The 17194-nt window shown below is 43.5% G+C and overlaps 1 protein-coding gene across 2 annotated transcripts in view; it reads right to left on the bottom strand.

The window, feature by feature from the left end:
• The window catches only part of LOC127014331 (gamma-aminobutyric acid receptor subunit rho-1), a 30497-nt gene extending 17981 nt beyond the window's left edge, over positions 1 to 12516 (bottom strand). For both annotated transcript variants that reach the window (XM_050893647.1, XM_050893648.1), the window contains exon 1: positions 12395 to 12516. In XM_050893647.1, the coding sequence (XP_050749604.1) occupies positions 12395 to 12516 (122 nt within the window). The remainder of the gene's footprint in view (positions 1 to 12394) is intronic.
• Positions 12517 to 17194: the final 4678 nt, after the last annotated feature.

The following is a 17194-nucleotide window of genomic DNA, read 5'->3' as shown; positions in this document are numbered from 1 at the left end:
TGCAAGTGTTTGCCACCGCGGCCATGCAGTGTGACAATATTGCTCCTGCCTTTGCTGAGGTGACAGGCTGTCTTTAAAACTAACCAATAACTCCTGAGGTAAAATATACCGAATAAAGAACAACCTTTCCCCCCCCCCCGATGTCAATATTTATCTCCTAACAGTTACAGTGCCAAAAGGCATTTCATGTCTCATGAAGTTCACTGAGACACTTTATGAAAAAGCAACAACGGGAGCAGAGTGGCATTTATTCACAGTGCTCGCTGTGCATTGCTAGAGTAGCTCTCAGGCCCCTGATGGCAGCTGGGGTGATGCAACCTCTCCAAAGTTGTCATTATTCCCCCAGCTCCCCCCACTGCTTCAAGGGATCATGAGACACCTCTTTCCCAAGGCTGAGGCTTGCTGGGGCTGGGGGGGAATGAGGTGACTGAAGCTTAGGATAGGTAGGGAAAAAAAAATTAGCAAAGTCAGATTTTCATCACTATCGCTACAGACAAAAAGCAAAAAGCAGTTACTCTTTTTTTTAAAAGCCCAACATGTACTATGGCACTTATAGTCCCTCCAACACAGCAAAAAGGGTTACAGGGTTAGGGATAACCATGTCTGATTTTCAGAAGAGACAGTCCAACCATGACATCTGAAGGTCCCAGCAGGCATTTCCAAATGCTTCCAGCTTCACAGGCTGTGTGCCAGAGGGGTGTCAGGTCCACACTTGCAGTGTGCACCAGAAAACCCACAGTATTCTTCATCTTTGAAATAAGAGCTTTTGGAAGCAACCACAACAAATGTGAGAGAAGTCACTACCCATCTTAGCCTTTTAGTTTGTAATTACTTATACAGCATACATTTCCCACCCATAGTCTCTTTTCTCTATGGAAGGCAATATACCTGTAGTAGACAGTGACCTGTTTTACACTCTTATTAGGATAATCTCATTAGGATCTGAGAACATTTCTTCCTTGAGGAGTTAAATCAAGATACAGTTTCAGTTCTTCAGGAAAAAACAACATCCAATGTATTTTCCTCAAGAGAAAAGTGAAAGTAAGTTGCTGAAGTAACGGAGCCAGATTCACATGGTCTTTCCTGGGTCCAAGGGGTGACATCCTCGAGGAATGGTGCTGGTGGGTTGGGCAGACTAGGCTAACACTAATGTTATTATTATCAGATTTCATGAAATTCTGGGACAGTCTGTTCTCTCCATCCCTTATGGTATTCTCAGGTCTGCAAAGTGGATGGCAGATCGGAGAAGAGCTGTCAGAACAGATCCTGTCTCAGGAAATATTGTTGAGATGTGGCTGTGGCATAATCTCTGTCCCTTCGGTTACTTGCATCATCAGCAACGTTTTGGCCAGGGGCTGTGCCTGCAACTGACCCCAAACCTCCTAACCTGAGCGGAGGTGCCTGCCACCCCAGGAAGCCTGGCAGCCGGTGGCTGGTGCAGAAACACCCGGGGTGCCCGTTTCCTCTCTGCTTATCTCATGCCTGGGTGATGCCTCCCCCCCTTCTCTGGTGCAGAGACTGTGGACTCTCCCCCCCTACCCTCTGAAACCACTACACGCTTAATTTTGTCAGATGATACAAGCTTTGCAGCTCACGCTGTGCTGCAGTGCAGCTGATCCACAGCCTCTCCTACCACTGACGCAAGGCAAGGGAGGGTGTGGAGCTTCCTGAGCCAGGTTTCAGCAGGACTTTTAATTGGAAAGTAATGAAAGTGATGAAAACTCCCTCATCCCTGCCAGCCGTGCCACGCCGCTCGGCTCTGGGCTGCCCGTCCCTGGGTGGACGCTGGTGGGCAGCTTGTGTGGTACCTCCCGTCCTGCACCCACTATGCTGCACAGCCTTCATGCCATGCTGGGCAGGGGAATGGCAGGAGCTGTGTTCTCCTTGGTCTGCCTGTAAAATTACGGCTGGGCAAGGCCCTGACAAAACGCTGCCTGAGGCCAAAGGACCAGGAGAGAGCAGTAGAGGCAGCCCAACTCCCTGCAGGGGACAAAGCCTTGGCAGGGAGGACACGGGAATGGCAAAGGTGTATTGGCACTAGTAAAGATCTGTGAGAAGTCTAAAGGTCTTATTAAAGACCTATGCCTAAATATTTGGCTAGATTTTGTTTCTTCTTCTGTTTGATGACCAGTTAGTGACTTGGGTTCATACCATATCAGCATCATATTAAAGGCAGAAATCAGGCAGGGGGTGCTGGGTCAGGGAATGAGGGAGAGGCACGAAGGGACTGGGGATCATATGCACAAACATACAGAAGGTTTCTGCAGAGAAGAAGTGAGGCAGAGGCAGAGAGCTTGGGTCTGCAACAGAGCCTATGCATTGGGTGAGACTGAGGAGAAAAGAGGCTGGATAGGCAGAGATGGGGAGGGAGGGGAAACACTGGGTAAGGCCAGAGGGGAAGATGTCAGAAGGAGCAGAGAGGAGACATCAGGCTCAAACGGTGCTTCATCATTGTGTGGGATGACTCCTGGGGCATGGACACCCCAGACAGTCCTGCATGAGTAGAGGTGTCCTGTCACCCCTCAGAGTGGTGCAGGACAGAGATGCTGCCCAGCCCCTGGAGATGCATGAGCCTCGCTGGGCTAAAGAACCTCCCAGGCTGTGTCCCAAAGGAAGGAAAGAGGTTTTGGGGCAAGGGGTTCACACAAAGTTCCCCCATAACGTGCCTTTGACTTGCAAATGAATTGGGAAGACCTTCTCAGGAAGCAGGAGGTGCTGGTGGACAGGTGGTGCAGCAGGTCTGGGTGAAGACTGAGAGGCAGTCCAGAGCCCAGAGAAGTGCTTTGTGGGAGGAGGAAAAGTGAGGTAGCTAAATGGGGAGAAAAACCACCCAGCACTTGAGGGAGGAGACAGCAAACTTGCAACAGGAGGAAGGTGCTTTTATCCAGCAACATGCCCTGCAGGAGACACAATCCACTGTGTAACATACTAATTCCCAGGGATAATGTAGGATAGAAACCCACTAATTTGTACTCAAATTGGGAGCGTTACAAAGTTGTGAGCTGTAAACAAGCCACTAAAAACTGAGGAAAATTAATCACGAAATATATTTTATCTTGGCATTTGGCAAGCCCTTGTTTGCTTGTAATTATGTTGGGTCATGTGTCCTTATGATTAGTAGGTTTAAAGATGGTGAAGAAAGGTGACCCATTGCTATTATAGGTGGTTAAATCTATGAAGAGAAATGGGGAAAGACTGCTATTTTCGATGTTCACATCACAAAGTCTGAGAAACAGTGCGATTCAGAGCTGTTCTACCATCTTATTTTTGAGTGATACAGAAAATTCAATGAGAACCCCATTTTAATCCAGTATTACTTGAACATAGATCAATCTCGTAACACAAAATACACAGAGACAGGAGACATATACACCCTTTAGATTTTGCACTTCCTTTGTTCTTTGCCTGGATATAAACACTGGCAAAAGAGAAAAAATGAAACAAACCTACACATATGGATTGTTCACAGAAATGTCATGCCACCTAAGGTCTTGGCACAGTACCTGATGTTGCAAAAATGAAGGTGCCCCATGTGGCAGAAATTGCATCCAGTGGGTGTGTGTTTGTTGGGTTTTGTGTTATACAGATTGAAAGGAAGGGTCAGAGGGAGCAGAACGAGCGTGACTAAGGTCTATTCTGCCAGCTGAGGAGGAGGCAGGCATGGTGCTAGGGCTCAGCTAAGTGAAAAAGAGAAATGGATGAAGGGAAGGGGAGCAACTAATAGGGCAATGCAGAACGTGCTGAAAGGTTTCATGTCTGCCCCAGTCTTCGAAGAAAAGTTGACTTGTAAGCAGATGTCGGCACAGTGCAGATCAGAGAAGGGCATGTTAAGGAATATTTAGATAAATTGGAGGTATTTAAGTCAACAGAGGCTGATGGCACTTCCCTGGGAGCACCAGGAATACCAGCTGTTACAGTCTCTGAGCTGTAAGCAGGTACCTCCAAGGACACCTCACAGACAGGTGATGCCCCTGAGAGAGGGTGAGGGTGAACACAAAACCTGGTTTTAAGCAGCAGACAAAAGAAAAATGTTGGGAGTTTTGACATTTGGAAAGAAACTGGGACAAACTCGTTGATCCATTTGTCTGCTCCCCCCAGGGATAACGAGATTATAAAGATCACTCAATGTGAATCTTTGCAATAATTGACGTCAAACCAGTCTAATGTCCTTTCTGACAGTGTAACTGGCTGCCTTAGTGTAAGCAGGAGGAAAAGTAGATTTGAGTGAGGGTTTTAATGTTTCATTACTAAACTAGGGAAATACGGTTGAGATGAAACTGTGACTTTAAGCATGGCTGAAAGACCGTGGTTAGGGTAACTGCCGTTAGTTTGCTGACGAGAGACATTAAATGACGTCTCACAGATTTCATCCTGGAAACTACTAGTCAATATTTTCCATAATAATGCAGATGATAGAACTATAAAACTCGTGCATGACAGTTTGCTTGAAAGAGAAACAGACACTTTTGGGTCTAGGATCAGAATTCAAAGCAGCCTCAACATGTTGGAGAAAAGGTCTGATGTCAATAAGATTAATTTCAGTAAAAGAGAATACAAAGAACGGCATGGAGTACAGAGAAATAATTGTACAAATGCAGAACGGGGAATAACTAGCTAATTATCAATACTACATTTGTCTTAGTTCCTTCCTTACAGCAATGAAAACACTCTGTCTTTATAAGGGCAATCAAAAACATCAACAACTAAGGAATTGGTTTGCACTACAAAAAATACAGAATTATAACAATTCTGCTGTTGGGGCAATGTTAAGAAATATTTATACTGGCACAGGACCAGAGACACATTTAAAGTAAATGGACTGAATGGTAACAAGTCACCAGGCTTTTACCCAGAAGAAAGCCAAGTAAGGAACTGTTGAACCAGCATTTAAATTGTCCTTGGTGTCACAGGAGTGGAAGGTGACAACTTTGCACTTCTTTGGAAAAACAGCTCCAAATGGACTCTGAGAAGCTACAGACTGCTCCACTGGACAAATTAGTTACAAAGATAGTAAAAAACACCAATAGTAGACACCAGATAAATATAGTATATATTGAAGAAGAGTGAGAGGCAGTTTGACTTTTCTTGAGGGATATTATGCACTATAAATATAATAGACTTCTCTAAAAAGTTAATGACCTTGTAGTTGAGGGAGACCAAGATGACAGAGTGTACCTCAATTTCCAAAAGGGTGTTGACAGGTCCTTTCCAGAGACTTGTAAAGAAATCAACGAGTCAGAAAGAAGGAAGTTCCCTGCATGTGAATGGTTAGAAAATAAGAAACAGAGGAATAATGGAGAGTTTTCACTATGAAGAAAATTTTTCAATATAGTCCCATGGAAATCTATGATAGGATCACTGTTGTTCAATAGCTTTATGAAATATTTTGGAGAAAAGAATAATTACTGGCAACAATATTTACTGGATATGTAACCGTTCAAGGTAGTCAAAATCAGAACTATGGGTGGAGAATTACAGCAGAATCTCATGATGTCGAGTCACTTCAGAAATATTCAGTCTTAGTAAATTCAGAAAAGTGTACTTTGTATTTTTTTTCCCCATTGTTCTTTCAGAAACAATGTTAAGATAGTGATGGCCTCCAAATCAACTGTTACTGCTTAGGAAGGAGGTCTCAGTATCATTGTGGCTATTTCTTGGTAAACATCAGCTTAATGCTTCACGGTGCTCAAAAAGACAAACAGGAGGTTAGGCGTTGTTGGGAATGGAGCAGCAAACCAAGCACAAAGCATTTCAATGCTATTAGTAACACCAAGGCATGACCACATTCACATATCCAACGCCCACAGTTGGAAAAAAAAGAGCAGAGCAGGAGGAGAGAGCGAGCTTGGAGGTGGGGAGGGCTTCCAGGCAGCCTGAGCAGGGCTCTCTGGGTGGGAAAGGAGACACCAACCAAGTGATACAGTACAATGATATAAAATCATGAGTGGCATGGTGAAGGTGAACAGGAATCTGTTGCTCAAGACTTTCCACAACACATAACAAGGAGAAGAAATTTGAAGGGAAGTACACAAACACGACGTGTCATCACACTGTGAAATTCACTCTCACTGAAAGCTGCGAGCGCTAAAAACACAAGTGAGTTTGGAAGATGACTGGGCAGTTTTTAGAAGAAAGACCAGCAGGAACATTTCAGATGTGATTCGAGCCCCGGAATCAGAAAATCAAACAATTTATATGTACTCAGAAGGGATGAAATGGCCTTGCAGTATCTTTGGGTTTGTTTGAGGGGTTTTTTTGCTGGGCTGCAGATAGGATTTTAAGGCCTGTTATGTCTCCTCACACCAGCTCATAAAACACATTGGAGTAATGGTGGGCTAGAAGACAATATGAAGCTGCTGATCCTGAGTAAGTTACATGGTGGCAACATTGACTGGAGATTTCATCACCAGTGGCCCAGTAAAGTGGCACAGTACATGAGTGTGTGAATGTCGCTACAGAAGTACCAGTAGAGACTATGTTCTGCCATGAATCTCCTGAATAAAGATAGGAAGCTATGTGAAGTGTAGACCCAAAATAAGTTCTAGAAAGGGTGAAAGGAGTCTGGTGATAATGATGAAAGTAGAAAATACCATTTTCAAAGCAATGTCATTTGCAGTGATAAGCAGAGAGAGGACACTTTTGGCTGGGTTGTGACAAAAAACCACAAGATTTCCAAGAAAAATTGTCATGCAGGGTTGAAGTTACTTGAAAGAACAACAGGGGTGGAAAGGCAAATCAGAGAAACAGCAAAGCAATAATGAAAAATAAGTTGATGTATAACAGGATAAAGAAGATGAGCACTGTTGGACAGAAGAAAAGTATTTCTGGAAAGTGGAAGAAGAGGTAAGAGTCAGCAGCAACAGCTGCTGGAGTAGGGAAGGATGTTACAGAATAATGGAGTTACAAGCAACAGGAGAAAACTTGGCAGAGCTGTGTGACAGGGGCAAGAGATGTGCCTAGGGGCAAATAAATGAGGCAGGTGAAGAGGAGGGCAGATAAAGTCAGGGACAAAAAAAGAGAAAGAGCAAATTGGAGAAGAGGAGGAACCTTGAATGGGGGAAAGAAAAGGAGTGAAGGAGATGGAGGTGAAAGGAGGAAAGGGAAAGGCAAGTCACCAACAGGGGAGATGGAGAGACTCCTGTTGCATTGGCCTGAAGCCCACACTGGGCCTCCTGTTGCTCTCCTGAGACCCAGCACTGCTGGGTCAAGCCACAACGCAAACTGCTGATCCTATAAAGCAGTGCCTTGGGAGCTGCGGGTGCTCAGTGCTCCGCTGGATCTGGCTCGTTACTGATAACGTGCTCCTATAGGCAACGCTTTCAATGGGCATTTTACAGGCTTATTGTGCACTCTGAAGATCTGATCTAAAGACAGCTTGCATTAGTAAGCTTTGTTCATGCAAATAAATGCTTTCAGGATCAATCCTGAAGATAAGATACAGGAGTAAAACTCTAGGACAAGAGAATGGCTTAAGGATTGCTGGGAGGTAAAGGAAGAAATCCTGTTAGGGTTGAATTTATAAGGCCAGAGAAAGCATTAGGAGGGCAAGAAGATAGGAGCTGCCCTATGTGTAAGAGGCAGCCTCAGTGAGGGTACCAGGATAGCCATGTGTGATTTACAGAGCTCAGGCAGCTCACACACAGCGTGGCCGGGGTATGGAGGAGCTGACAACACAGAAGTCCTATCCAAATTCAACAAAAGCAAGGGAAGGTAACTTTAATGTTGCAAATGTTCAGTATGATCCTGAGCCTTTCAGAAAGGACCGGGAAAGAATCATGGCCATAATGATGCAGGGTGGCTCCCATCACTTAGGAAGAGTGTCACTAGTTGTACAATAACATCTGACAATGCCATAAAAAGAAAGATCTTTGGCCATGAGAGAGACCCTGTGATAACAAGCCCAGGGCTTATTATAGAGGATGTCATTCAACTGCTGTAAAAGATAGCTCTTACTGACAGAAATATGGACAGGGAGCTCTCGAGGAGTGGAAAATGCATTGCTATTTGGAGACCAGAGTGAGGCAAAATGATTATAACACGGCCAGGGAATGGTAGGGACATGACTAAAAACATGAAGCGAGTCTCTTAGCTAAGATTAAACAAACATGATCCGTAGATCTTGTGCAGTGAAACCTCTTCTGCTGAGAGTTGTTTGCCTGAAAGGTGGTTATAATGCTGTCCAGGGAGATTTTAGTGTTAAAAGAGATTTTTTTTCCCAGCAGTTAGCTCTGGCAGAACAACCTGGGCTTATCCTCTCTAGCAGGTTCTGCAAGTCTAATTAGCAACACAGGCTTTGGCCCTGATGTTGGCAACGATGTTGTGACCTTTAGTGACCCTTTGTATCCTTCCAGTGACCCCCGTGCAGCCTGGTGGCTTTCCAAGAGCCTGAGCAGTTGGGAAAGCAGCAGCCAGCCCTCTTGGTGATGCTCCGGATCTCAGCTCCTTCATGTAGGAGTTTTGGCACTGTGGATTTAACAGGAGTAAAAAGCTTTGCAAACCCTGCAGGATTTGCACACGGCTGACTGCAAACTGCGAACAGGTCTGCAAGGTGAGAAAGGTTTTATTTTTATATTGCTGCTCTTTGAAGTGAAATTCCTTTGAGGTGATTAGTCCTGGAGATTAGCAAAAAGAAGTAGTTGAGTCTTTGATTGGCACACAGACATTTTTACAGTGAATTACAATATTGGAGGGCTCTGTAATAAGTCCCATGCAATACAGCTATCTACTTTGCTGCTTTCACTGGGACTGTATGCATACTTTGACCTACACTTATTTGCCATTTTCTTGTCACACTCTGCACTGTGTCCCAAAGCCCCATCAGCTTTATTTAAGGAATTATTTGGGACCTTTTGCAAAATTCCTGTCATGCAAACCCAATCCCCAAAAGACCGTGGTGCATGCATGAACTCTCATTGGGAAAACCATGCCTGTCTGCTCACCCTTTTTCAGGGCTGTTGTGTCTCATGCTAGAATGGCTGCCTAGGGGTATCTGCAGTGCCAAAAATTGTGACAAAGAAGGTGTCTGACCCTGTGGCCCCCCATTCACCCTATCCACCATATCAGCAAGAGTGCAAAGGCTGTGGGCTCAGCTGGATTTGAGCAGGTGAAAGGACAAGCCCTGGGGCTGAAAACTGTGGAGCAAACGGTGAGTTTTAATCTGAAAGCAGAGTTCAGAGCAAGCTGAGTCTCTTTGGAAGAAACTAACACTTGCAGAACAGCACCATCCAAAGAAACAAGCTAAAAGCCTATGTATTTCCTCCATCAGCTGCACCGTAAGAATCAGGAGCAAAGCTGGACACGTCTGTCAGGGACAGCAGGATGCTGGCAGCACACCCAAGGTGGCAGGTCTCTACAGCAGGTGCTTACACCGCCTGCCAATGCCGGTGGCTGGCGCTGAGCCCCGGCAGTAGGGCAAGCAGATGGTCTTGTGCCCCTAACGGGCTTCTGGAGGCTAGGGAGGCCATGAGTGCAAATCAAGCCACCCTGAGCATCCTGTGGTGGTGTGGAGCCAGCCTTTTCCAATTCAAATAGATTTCCCCCATCAGTCTCCACTGAGGCCTGTGGCTTTCTTCAGACAGTGAAGGCTGCAGTGAAGGGATGGATTTCCATCCTGGTCCTTATCACAAGCCTCACGGAGCAAGAGATAACAGTGCTCAGAGAGGAGTAACAAAGTCAATTATTATAACTTCTTCTTCTGCATAATGGATATTCAGGGCTGAGTGTTGAAGGGAGAGGAAACAGAGTCAATAACAAAATGTTCAGGAGCAATCTTCACTGCAAGCTTTTTCTAATGTTATATAGCATCCCCCCTTGCTCTGTTTTTCTTCAAGGATCTAATTCTGTGATGGAAAAAGGCATTGACTTTGACTGAAATGGAAAGGAACCGTGCCTACTTCAAAACTGTATTATATGACCAGCACCTTAACGTATAGGGACCTACAAATGAGAGCAAAGAGGACTGGCTGTACCTCTAAGATGAGGTGCCCTGCCATACACAGATGCCCGGTCATGTTGGGCAAACATGATCTCCCACTGCAAGGCTGCAATGGAGACCATGACCACAATCCCAGGACGTCAATTGGAGTAACTCAGTGTATAGCACCTACAAGAGGACTGTACAAATACTGCACCCAGTCCTGATGTCAATCCTGAAAAAGCAGTGAAGGGACAGAGGAAAACAAGCAAATGACTGAGTCAAAGCTTGGGAAACATCTTACACTAAGAAATATAAGAAGCTTAATATTCTGAATATATCTAAGCGGAGATGAAAAGGGGGCTTGATCCACCTGCAAATACCTGGATGGAGAAGAGACAAGCTAGCATAGAACAAGAACAAATGGATGGAAGCTGAAGTTAAAAAATACTTGCGATCCTATTCTGGGTTTATTTGACACTGAAGGTAATTATCATAAATTTGGAGTTCGGTGTACAATTCGTACAGAAGGCTTTGTTGTTTGTGCTTAGCAGGAAATCAGACGGATGACCATAATCGTCCCTTTTTACCTTACAAATGATAAGGCTGTTAAAATAATTTGTCTCTCATGGCCTATCCCATCACAGGGGAAAGTGAGCACTGTACTGGGCACCACGCTGCTGATGGACAACCCTACAGCCACACACCAGCTTTGCTCCTGTCGCCCCATCAGCCCTCCTCAGCATCAGTACTGCTCTACTGAGGCAGAAATAGGCCAGAAATGACCTCCCAGGCCAGCGTGGGCACACTGGGAGGGCGGTGGACCCAGCTTCTCAGAGCCATGACACCTCGGGGCTTTCTGATGGGCTTGTCCTGGCACAATTACACTGTATATACAAAGCACAGGTGAAGAGGCAGTTCCTACATGAACTGAATAGGTATTTCTTTTCCATTTTCACATATTTTTAACACTCTGCTGCTGTGATTTGTTATGTTGTCACTTAATTGCACTGACACTGTTAAGCGTTTGGTGCAGTGGGAGTTTTCGTTAAAGATGCTAAACAAGAACATGGCTGTGTGTACGCATTCCTCTCTGCTGGACACTTTTCAGCTCAAATGGTGGTACCTTGCTTCTCACCCCTTTATTTTGCTACAGCCAGCATATCACCTCTGCTGCCACTGTCATGAAGCCTCAACGAAAACAGAGGGGTTGTGGCTGTATTGCATCCATACTGCCTCTGGTAACGCATCCGCTGGGGGCTGATCATGAACAGAGCCACTGCATCCATTTTGCCAGTTATACCTCCACGAAGGTGGTGTCACTGCTAAAGCCGTTCCCTGCATATAAAATGGCTCATGGACCCCCAAGTGCCAACCAGGACACTGCAGCCGCTCTGTAATGTAGCCCTGACTTGCTACAAGGGGCTACAGGAAAACAAAAAGGCGCTGTACTTTCCATCCCTTCCACCTTTCAGTCATTTTTCCTGAAGGCTAACAGGAGTGGTTTGAATACCTCAGGACTGTGCCATTCCTGCATTTCCATCCCCATACACTTTACAGTATTGATGGTGATACAGAGTCATTACAGAACAGAAACAGTGACTATAGCAAAGCAGAAACGACATAGGTTCAGTGTGTCTGTCACAAGCTGAAGTCCACAACATTTGAACAGAAGACTAAATGTGTCAGCTATAGTCTCAAAAAAAACCCCAAAGGATTTTTCCTCCAGATGTGCCTTGTTATGTGCCTGAGTATAAAAATCCTCATACAAAGTTCCAAATATTCCCCAAATAATAGAATGTAAGTAATCAGAACTCAGTTGTAGCAAAAAACCTTCCTCAACTCAAAACCTCCTGAAATGGCTGTCTACAAGATAGTGGGAGAAAAATGTCACATAGTCTTTTTGTAAGAGAGAGAGAGAGAAAGAGAAGAACAGACAATATTTTAAATAATTTTTAATATCTTAATTCAATACCCTGAATGCTCTTTCTGTTTCCCCTGATAACTGACCACAGCCTTGAAGTTTGCAGAGAGACTTTAATTTTTTCCTCTCAAAAGCTCTGTAAAACAAATGGTATGGGAATAATAAAATACATTCTGAATGTTTTCATTTGAGATCTCAAGTCAGTCTAATCTTCAGTGAATGCAACAATCCTCATGGACCTACATTTCCTCTCCACTTTTATGTAAACATTCTACCACATTTTAACTACAATAAATATAAGCAAATGCTTCTTTTTTGCACCCTTTCGAGCTTTGAGATACCTCACAAACCCATTTTGGGGGGGGAGAGCAATGATTTTCACTGTAGAAAATGCGTTAGAACTTACTAATTGGCAAAAACAGCAACAGAAAATATTTTTGACTGAGATCACAATCTGCACATGCAAACTCTAATTATCTGTTAGTCATTATATCTTCACTTGAAACATTACATTTGTCCAAACTGTAGCTATTTGAATGTAAAAAAATGAGACTCACCTGCCTTTTTTGTATACCTCATGTATTTCTTTTCCTTGTCGGTGGGCTCTGCATTCAGTAGATAAAACCCATCCCCACAACAGGAGGCAGATGCTAAAATACATTTTATGGACAGTCAACATGTTACCTGAAAATTCTGTATCCAGAAATAGTCCATACAAGAAGAAGAAAACCAAAATGTAGATCCTGTTCCTCTTTTTAAGACATTATCGGTCTGATCGTTATTGGAAGGATGTTTACTCATACAAAAAATCATCCTGCAGTATTTAATCTGGACAGTGGGGAAAGCAATTTCCACTAAACCTGTAAATCCTTCTACGTCAGATGGCAGGGATTTTCTAGCAGTGTTGAATCCACATATTCTCAGAGAACAATTTTTTTTTTGTCCAAACAGGCTATTTTATAAATTGGTTTAAATTGAACCCTTTTCAAGTACCTGTGGGATATGGCATACATATATTTCTGCGTGGTTAACCAAAGTAGTGCAGTTGGTCAGGCAGGTGTCATTAGTCGTTCTTTAATCACCAAACTTATCTGTGTAGCAGTGATGTTTGTTACAGGCATTGCGATAGATTGAAAAGTGTTAATAAACATGTATCAGTTTCCAGCAAAAGCTCATTTCCATTTAGCTCCACAAACAGTATTTTGATCCTGTGTGTTTTTCTACATTACTTTAATATACAGTGGTACTGTGGCTGGAGTGGTCGGTGCTTTCAGGACTTGTGTCACCTACCTCACTGCTCTGCTGACAAGGGTCTCTGGAAAGTATCCCGGTGTGCAGAGGAAAGGGGGGAGGACAGCATGGGGAGATAGCTCTCCTCTCTGCACAGGGTTGTTTGGAGGGATCCTGCCGAAGCAGAGCAGCAAATGCCAGAGCTTCAGGAGAGCTCGGGGGGCTGGTGTGCTGGGTCTCATGTGGCTGACAAAATCCTCATTGGCGCTAAAGAAAATAAAACAGCATGGGCAGAAATATGTGGTCGAGCCAGCCACATTGCCCATCTCTTTGGAGCTCATCCTCTTCCTGCATTACCCACAGCTTCGTGTTTACTCTCTGTCTCCTTTGTGCCTCCCCCCAAGGCCTTACAGCTCTGGTCCCACTTGTGCCTTGTCATGGAAACGTTGCCCTGTGCTCTGCAGACACCACCAACCATGTCCCATCCCTTTGCTGACAAGGCTCTTCCTCCTCTGCCTGTTACCCATGGATTTCTGTTTTAGAGCAGTTTGTCAAGTCACCCATCTCTTTTCATGAAAGCCCTTTCTAAAAACCCTGGGGAAGCAGATCTCTGCCTGGTCAAAGCTGCTGTGGCTTTATTGACTTCAGTGAGCATTTACACTGCCTTGGGATCCACAGGAACAAGACATCGAAAGCCACTGAAATGTCTTTCCATCAACCAAGATTCAATTTAATGATTTGCTGGGCTGAAACATTTCCTACACAAAGTCACGCAGGCTTCAAGAGATGGGCAATCAGTCACCAGCTGTTTGTTGCAATGGTTAATCGCTGCTGCTGTTCAAAGAAATTGTACCCATCTTATCTTTGAAAATTACCTGCATTCAGTTTCCACTGATTCACGTATCCTTCTCAAGGAGAATAAAAAGTACCTTAATAACTGTTTTTTCACCTGTGGTGATATTAGATATACTCTTCTCAGTCTTTGCAATAAGCTATATAAAGTTTTATGATGTCTTTCATCAAAGGAACTTTTTCTTCTCTTTGAAATACATTTTTGTTACTTCATACACATTTTTAAAAAATGCTAGTCCCTTGCTTATGCACCAGACGCGCAATGGGGATTGGCAAGCAATGGATAACTATGAATTCACTTAGCTACCCTGGAAAAGCTGGAGGTCCCTTGGTACACATGAGAGGAGGGAACCATTTGTCCTCTCACTAACAGAGGGAATTTACTAAAAGAAGATACAGAGAAGGTCAAAAAATGTGTTCAATTCCCCTTTTTTGGACTGTTGTTCATAGAAAAGTTCAAATATGAGCAATTCATAGAAAAATCCTCGAACAAGTTGTCAGACAACTTCTGAACTCCTGGAAGAAAATGACTGGATGAGGGATAGACATGGGCTCACGAAGAACAAACTTGTTGAACAAACTTCACTTCTTCCCTGACAGGCCAACAGGCTTCATAGCTTGGGGAGAAGCAGATTTAGATAAGCTTTCAACACCATCTCACACAACATTCTCATGGGAATGATGCAAAACACCGCTAGCTTTAGCTTGGTTTCTCTTGCTGTATCTCAAGAGCGGTTACCCCTGACTCACTGCCAACATGCAAGGAGGTAGGAAGTTTTGCAAATGATCTGCAAGGAAGCTGCGAACCGTATCTGGGTGCATAACCCAAAGTGAAGGCTTGAAAGGGTAGAAATGGCACAGTATGTGTCTTCAGGTATGTAAAAGTCACTTCAAAGAGAAAAATACTCTGTTCCAAATGGCCATGATATACAGAACAAAAAGTAAGGGGCTGAGAGATTAGTAAGGGAAAAATGAGGTTAGATACTAGATTAGAACAATAAGGACAGGGAAGCATTGCAGTAGATTACACAGGAAGAGTCTGCAATTGCCATCATTAGAAGTAATTAAGACAGATATAGCTGATCTTGTCTTAGGACCAAAGGTTAGACTATATTACTTCTCAGGGTCACTTCCAGCACTATTTCTGATTTTCCCAGAGGAAAAATGGTGGAAAGTTGGCATCTGAGAATTAGAACAAATGTGAAAAATTCAAACATCCAAGAAAAAGATAAAAGATGGCTATGTGCCTTACATATGAAGAATGAAAGGAAACAGAAAAATTGAACAAAATATATTTTGAAATATTGTCCTCAAATTTTGCTTAATCTTGAGCTTGAGTAGATGATGGAGAGTTAATTTTGCCTGCTTTCTCCATGAGAACAACTAGAGATTAAAGATATAGCACCATTTTCATTCAGTAAATAGAAACCCTCTGGATACCAAACAAGAAAAGAAGGAGTTATTTGCAGTGAACAGTATTTTCAACAAGTTCATCTGTTTTTACAGTTTGTAGACTAGCTGTGAGTTGACTGCAGTTTCCTCAAATGACTTTATTATTTAAGCTTATCAGGTGGTAAATTTGGGGGGAAGGGTCCTTGGGATTTGTGTCAAAATATTTTAAAGTTGAATTATTATTTATTTATTATTATTTATTTAGTTTGATAATCCCTCGGCATTTTTTTCCTGTTCACCCATCAAATGAGTGTTCACAAATATAAAATTAAACATACCCTCTGCTTTCCAGATTCCCAACTAGTAATAACATAAATACTAACCTTCCACCCACATCTGACAACATTCATCAGATCTCAGGGCAAATTTTAAAATGTCAATTGAAAGCTACAGTACCGTTGACTTTCCTAACTTTCCCTTGACTTTCCTAACTTTAACACCAGTTCTATAGATAGGAGACAGCCATCCAAATGTGAAATGATTGTGCCAAATCCCTCGTAGACTGTCAGTAGCTGGTCTGGGAACAGACCAGGAAGTGGGGACGGACTGTAGACATGAAGTCAACTGAGCAATGTTGAGTTTTGCAGTAGGAAAGGCCAACTATTTCCTTTTTACAGCTGAAGCCATCTTTCCTGGAATGCTTTTGTGCTTGAAGCTGGATACCAGGCTTATTTGGGTTAGAGTAGGAGCTGAATGCAAATGATAATCCACGAGAAAAAAATACATCTCAGGCAGCTGAAACAAATTACATTGAACAGGAAAGGTAAAAAAATATAAAGTTCTTGCTCAAGCAGAAATGAATAAGGTTTGAATCCTTCGTGTTGGAGGGCAGTTCCCAGCAGCTGCCCCCCTGCATGGCGGCTTGGCCTCTCCCCAGGGATGCCACCCCCAGCTCCTGCTCAGCTCAGGGGCCTGCTCAACACTCGCCAGCTGGTGTTGCTTTCCTTCCTCCAGGTCTTTATCACTTTGGTCACTTTGCTCCTCAGAGGAGTTCAATGGGACATTGGGCTTTTACTTAGTTACTGAGGCCGTCTAAATGCAAGTTTCCCCAGCTGCCTGGGACTCTAATCCTGTATTTCCTGGATTTTCATTAACAAAGGATGATAAGAAGTGTGACAAAAGTAAACATTTCATTCCATTCGACCCAACCATATTACTATAATTTGTTAAATAAGCAAGTTTTGAGCCAACCAAAGATACCCTTTTTCCATTTGGCCACAGAAAAGTCAACTATTTGCCCAATTCTATTTATAACCCATCTATCTCCAAAATAAGAACATAGTCAGAAGAACAAATTGAGACTTTTTTTTGCCTTTGAGTCAGCTGTGTACTGAGATGCTGAACTTGTCCGGAGCAGAAATCCAGTCTGGAGAACAGTGACACAAGCCACCAGCCACCATAGGAAACGAGGAGTACTTTCAGTGCCCAAGAGGGTAAAGCACAATGCAGTGTAAGTGTCCGTCACAACGATAACTCCAGTCAAATCATGAACCAGGCCTTCTCTTGTTTAATTAATTACCCAAAGCTTCAAATAGTGCAGTAATATACAGTATAGACTGTGTAAATACCCCCAGAGCTACAATCAGACTGCAGCAGCCACACATAAAAGAGCCCGTAGCATTTACATTTTCTAACCTCTTCCTAACAGGTGTCTGCCTTTATCTAAAAGCTTTTAATGCAAACGTGGATGAATGTGTTACCGTATCTCTGTTGTGATTTATGTTTGCAGGAGCTGGAGGAGCACAAGGGTACCTGCGTAACTGACAGGATGCTGTTTGACTTCTGGAAAGTTATTTCCCCTGTGCAGCTCTGTTTCTTTCAGA

The sequence above is a fragment of the Gymnogyps californianus genome, chromosome 3, assembly GCF_018139145.2.
Source record: "Gymnogyps californianus isolate 813 chromosome 3, ASM1813914v2, whole genome shotgun sequence".
Taxonomy (NCBI): Eukaryota; Metazoa; Chordata; class Aves; order Accipitriformes; family Cathartidae; genus Gymnogyps; species Gymnogyps californianus.
This window is presented reverse-complemented; position numbering and strand designations above follow the sequence as displayed.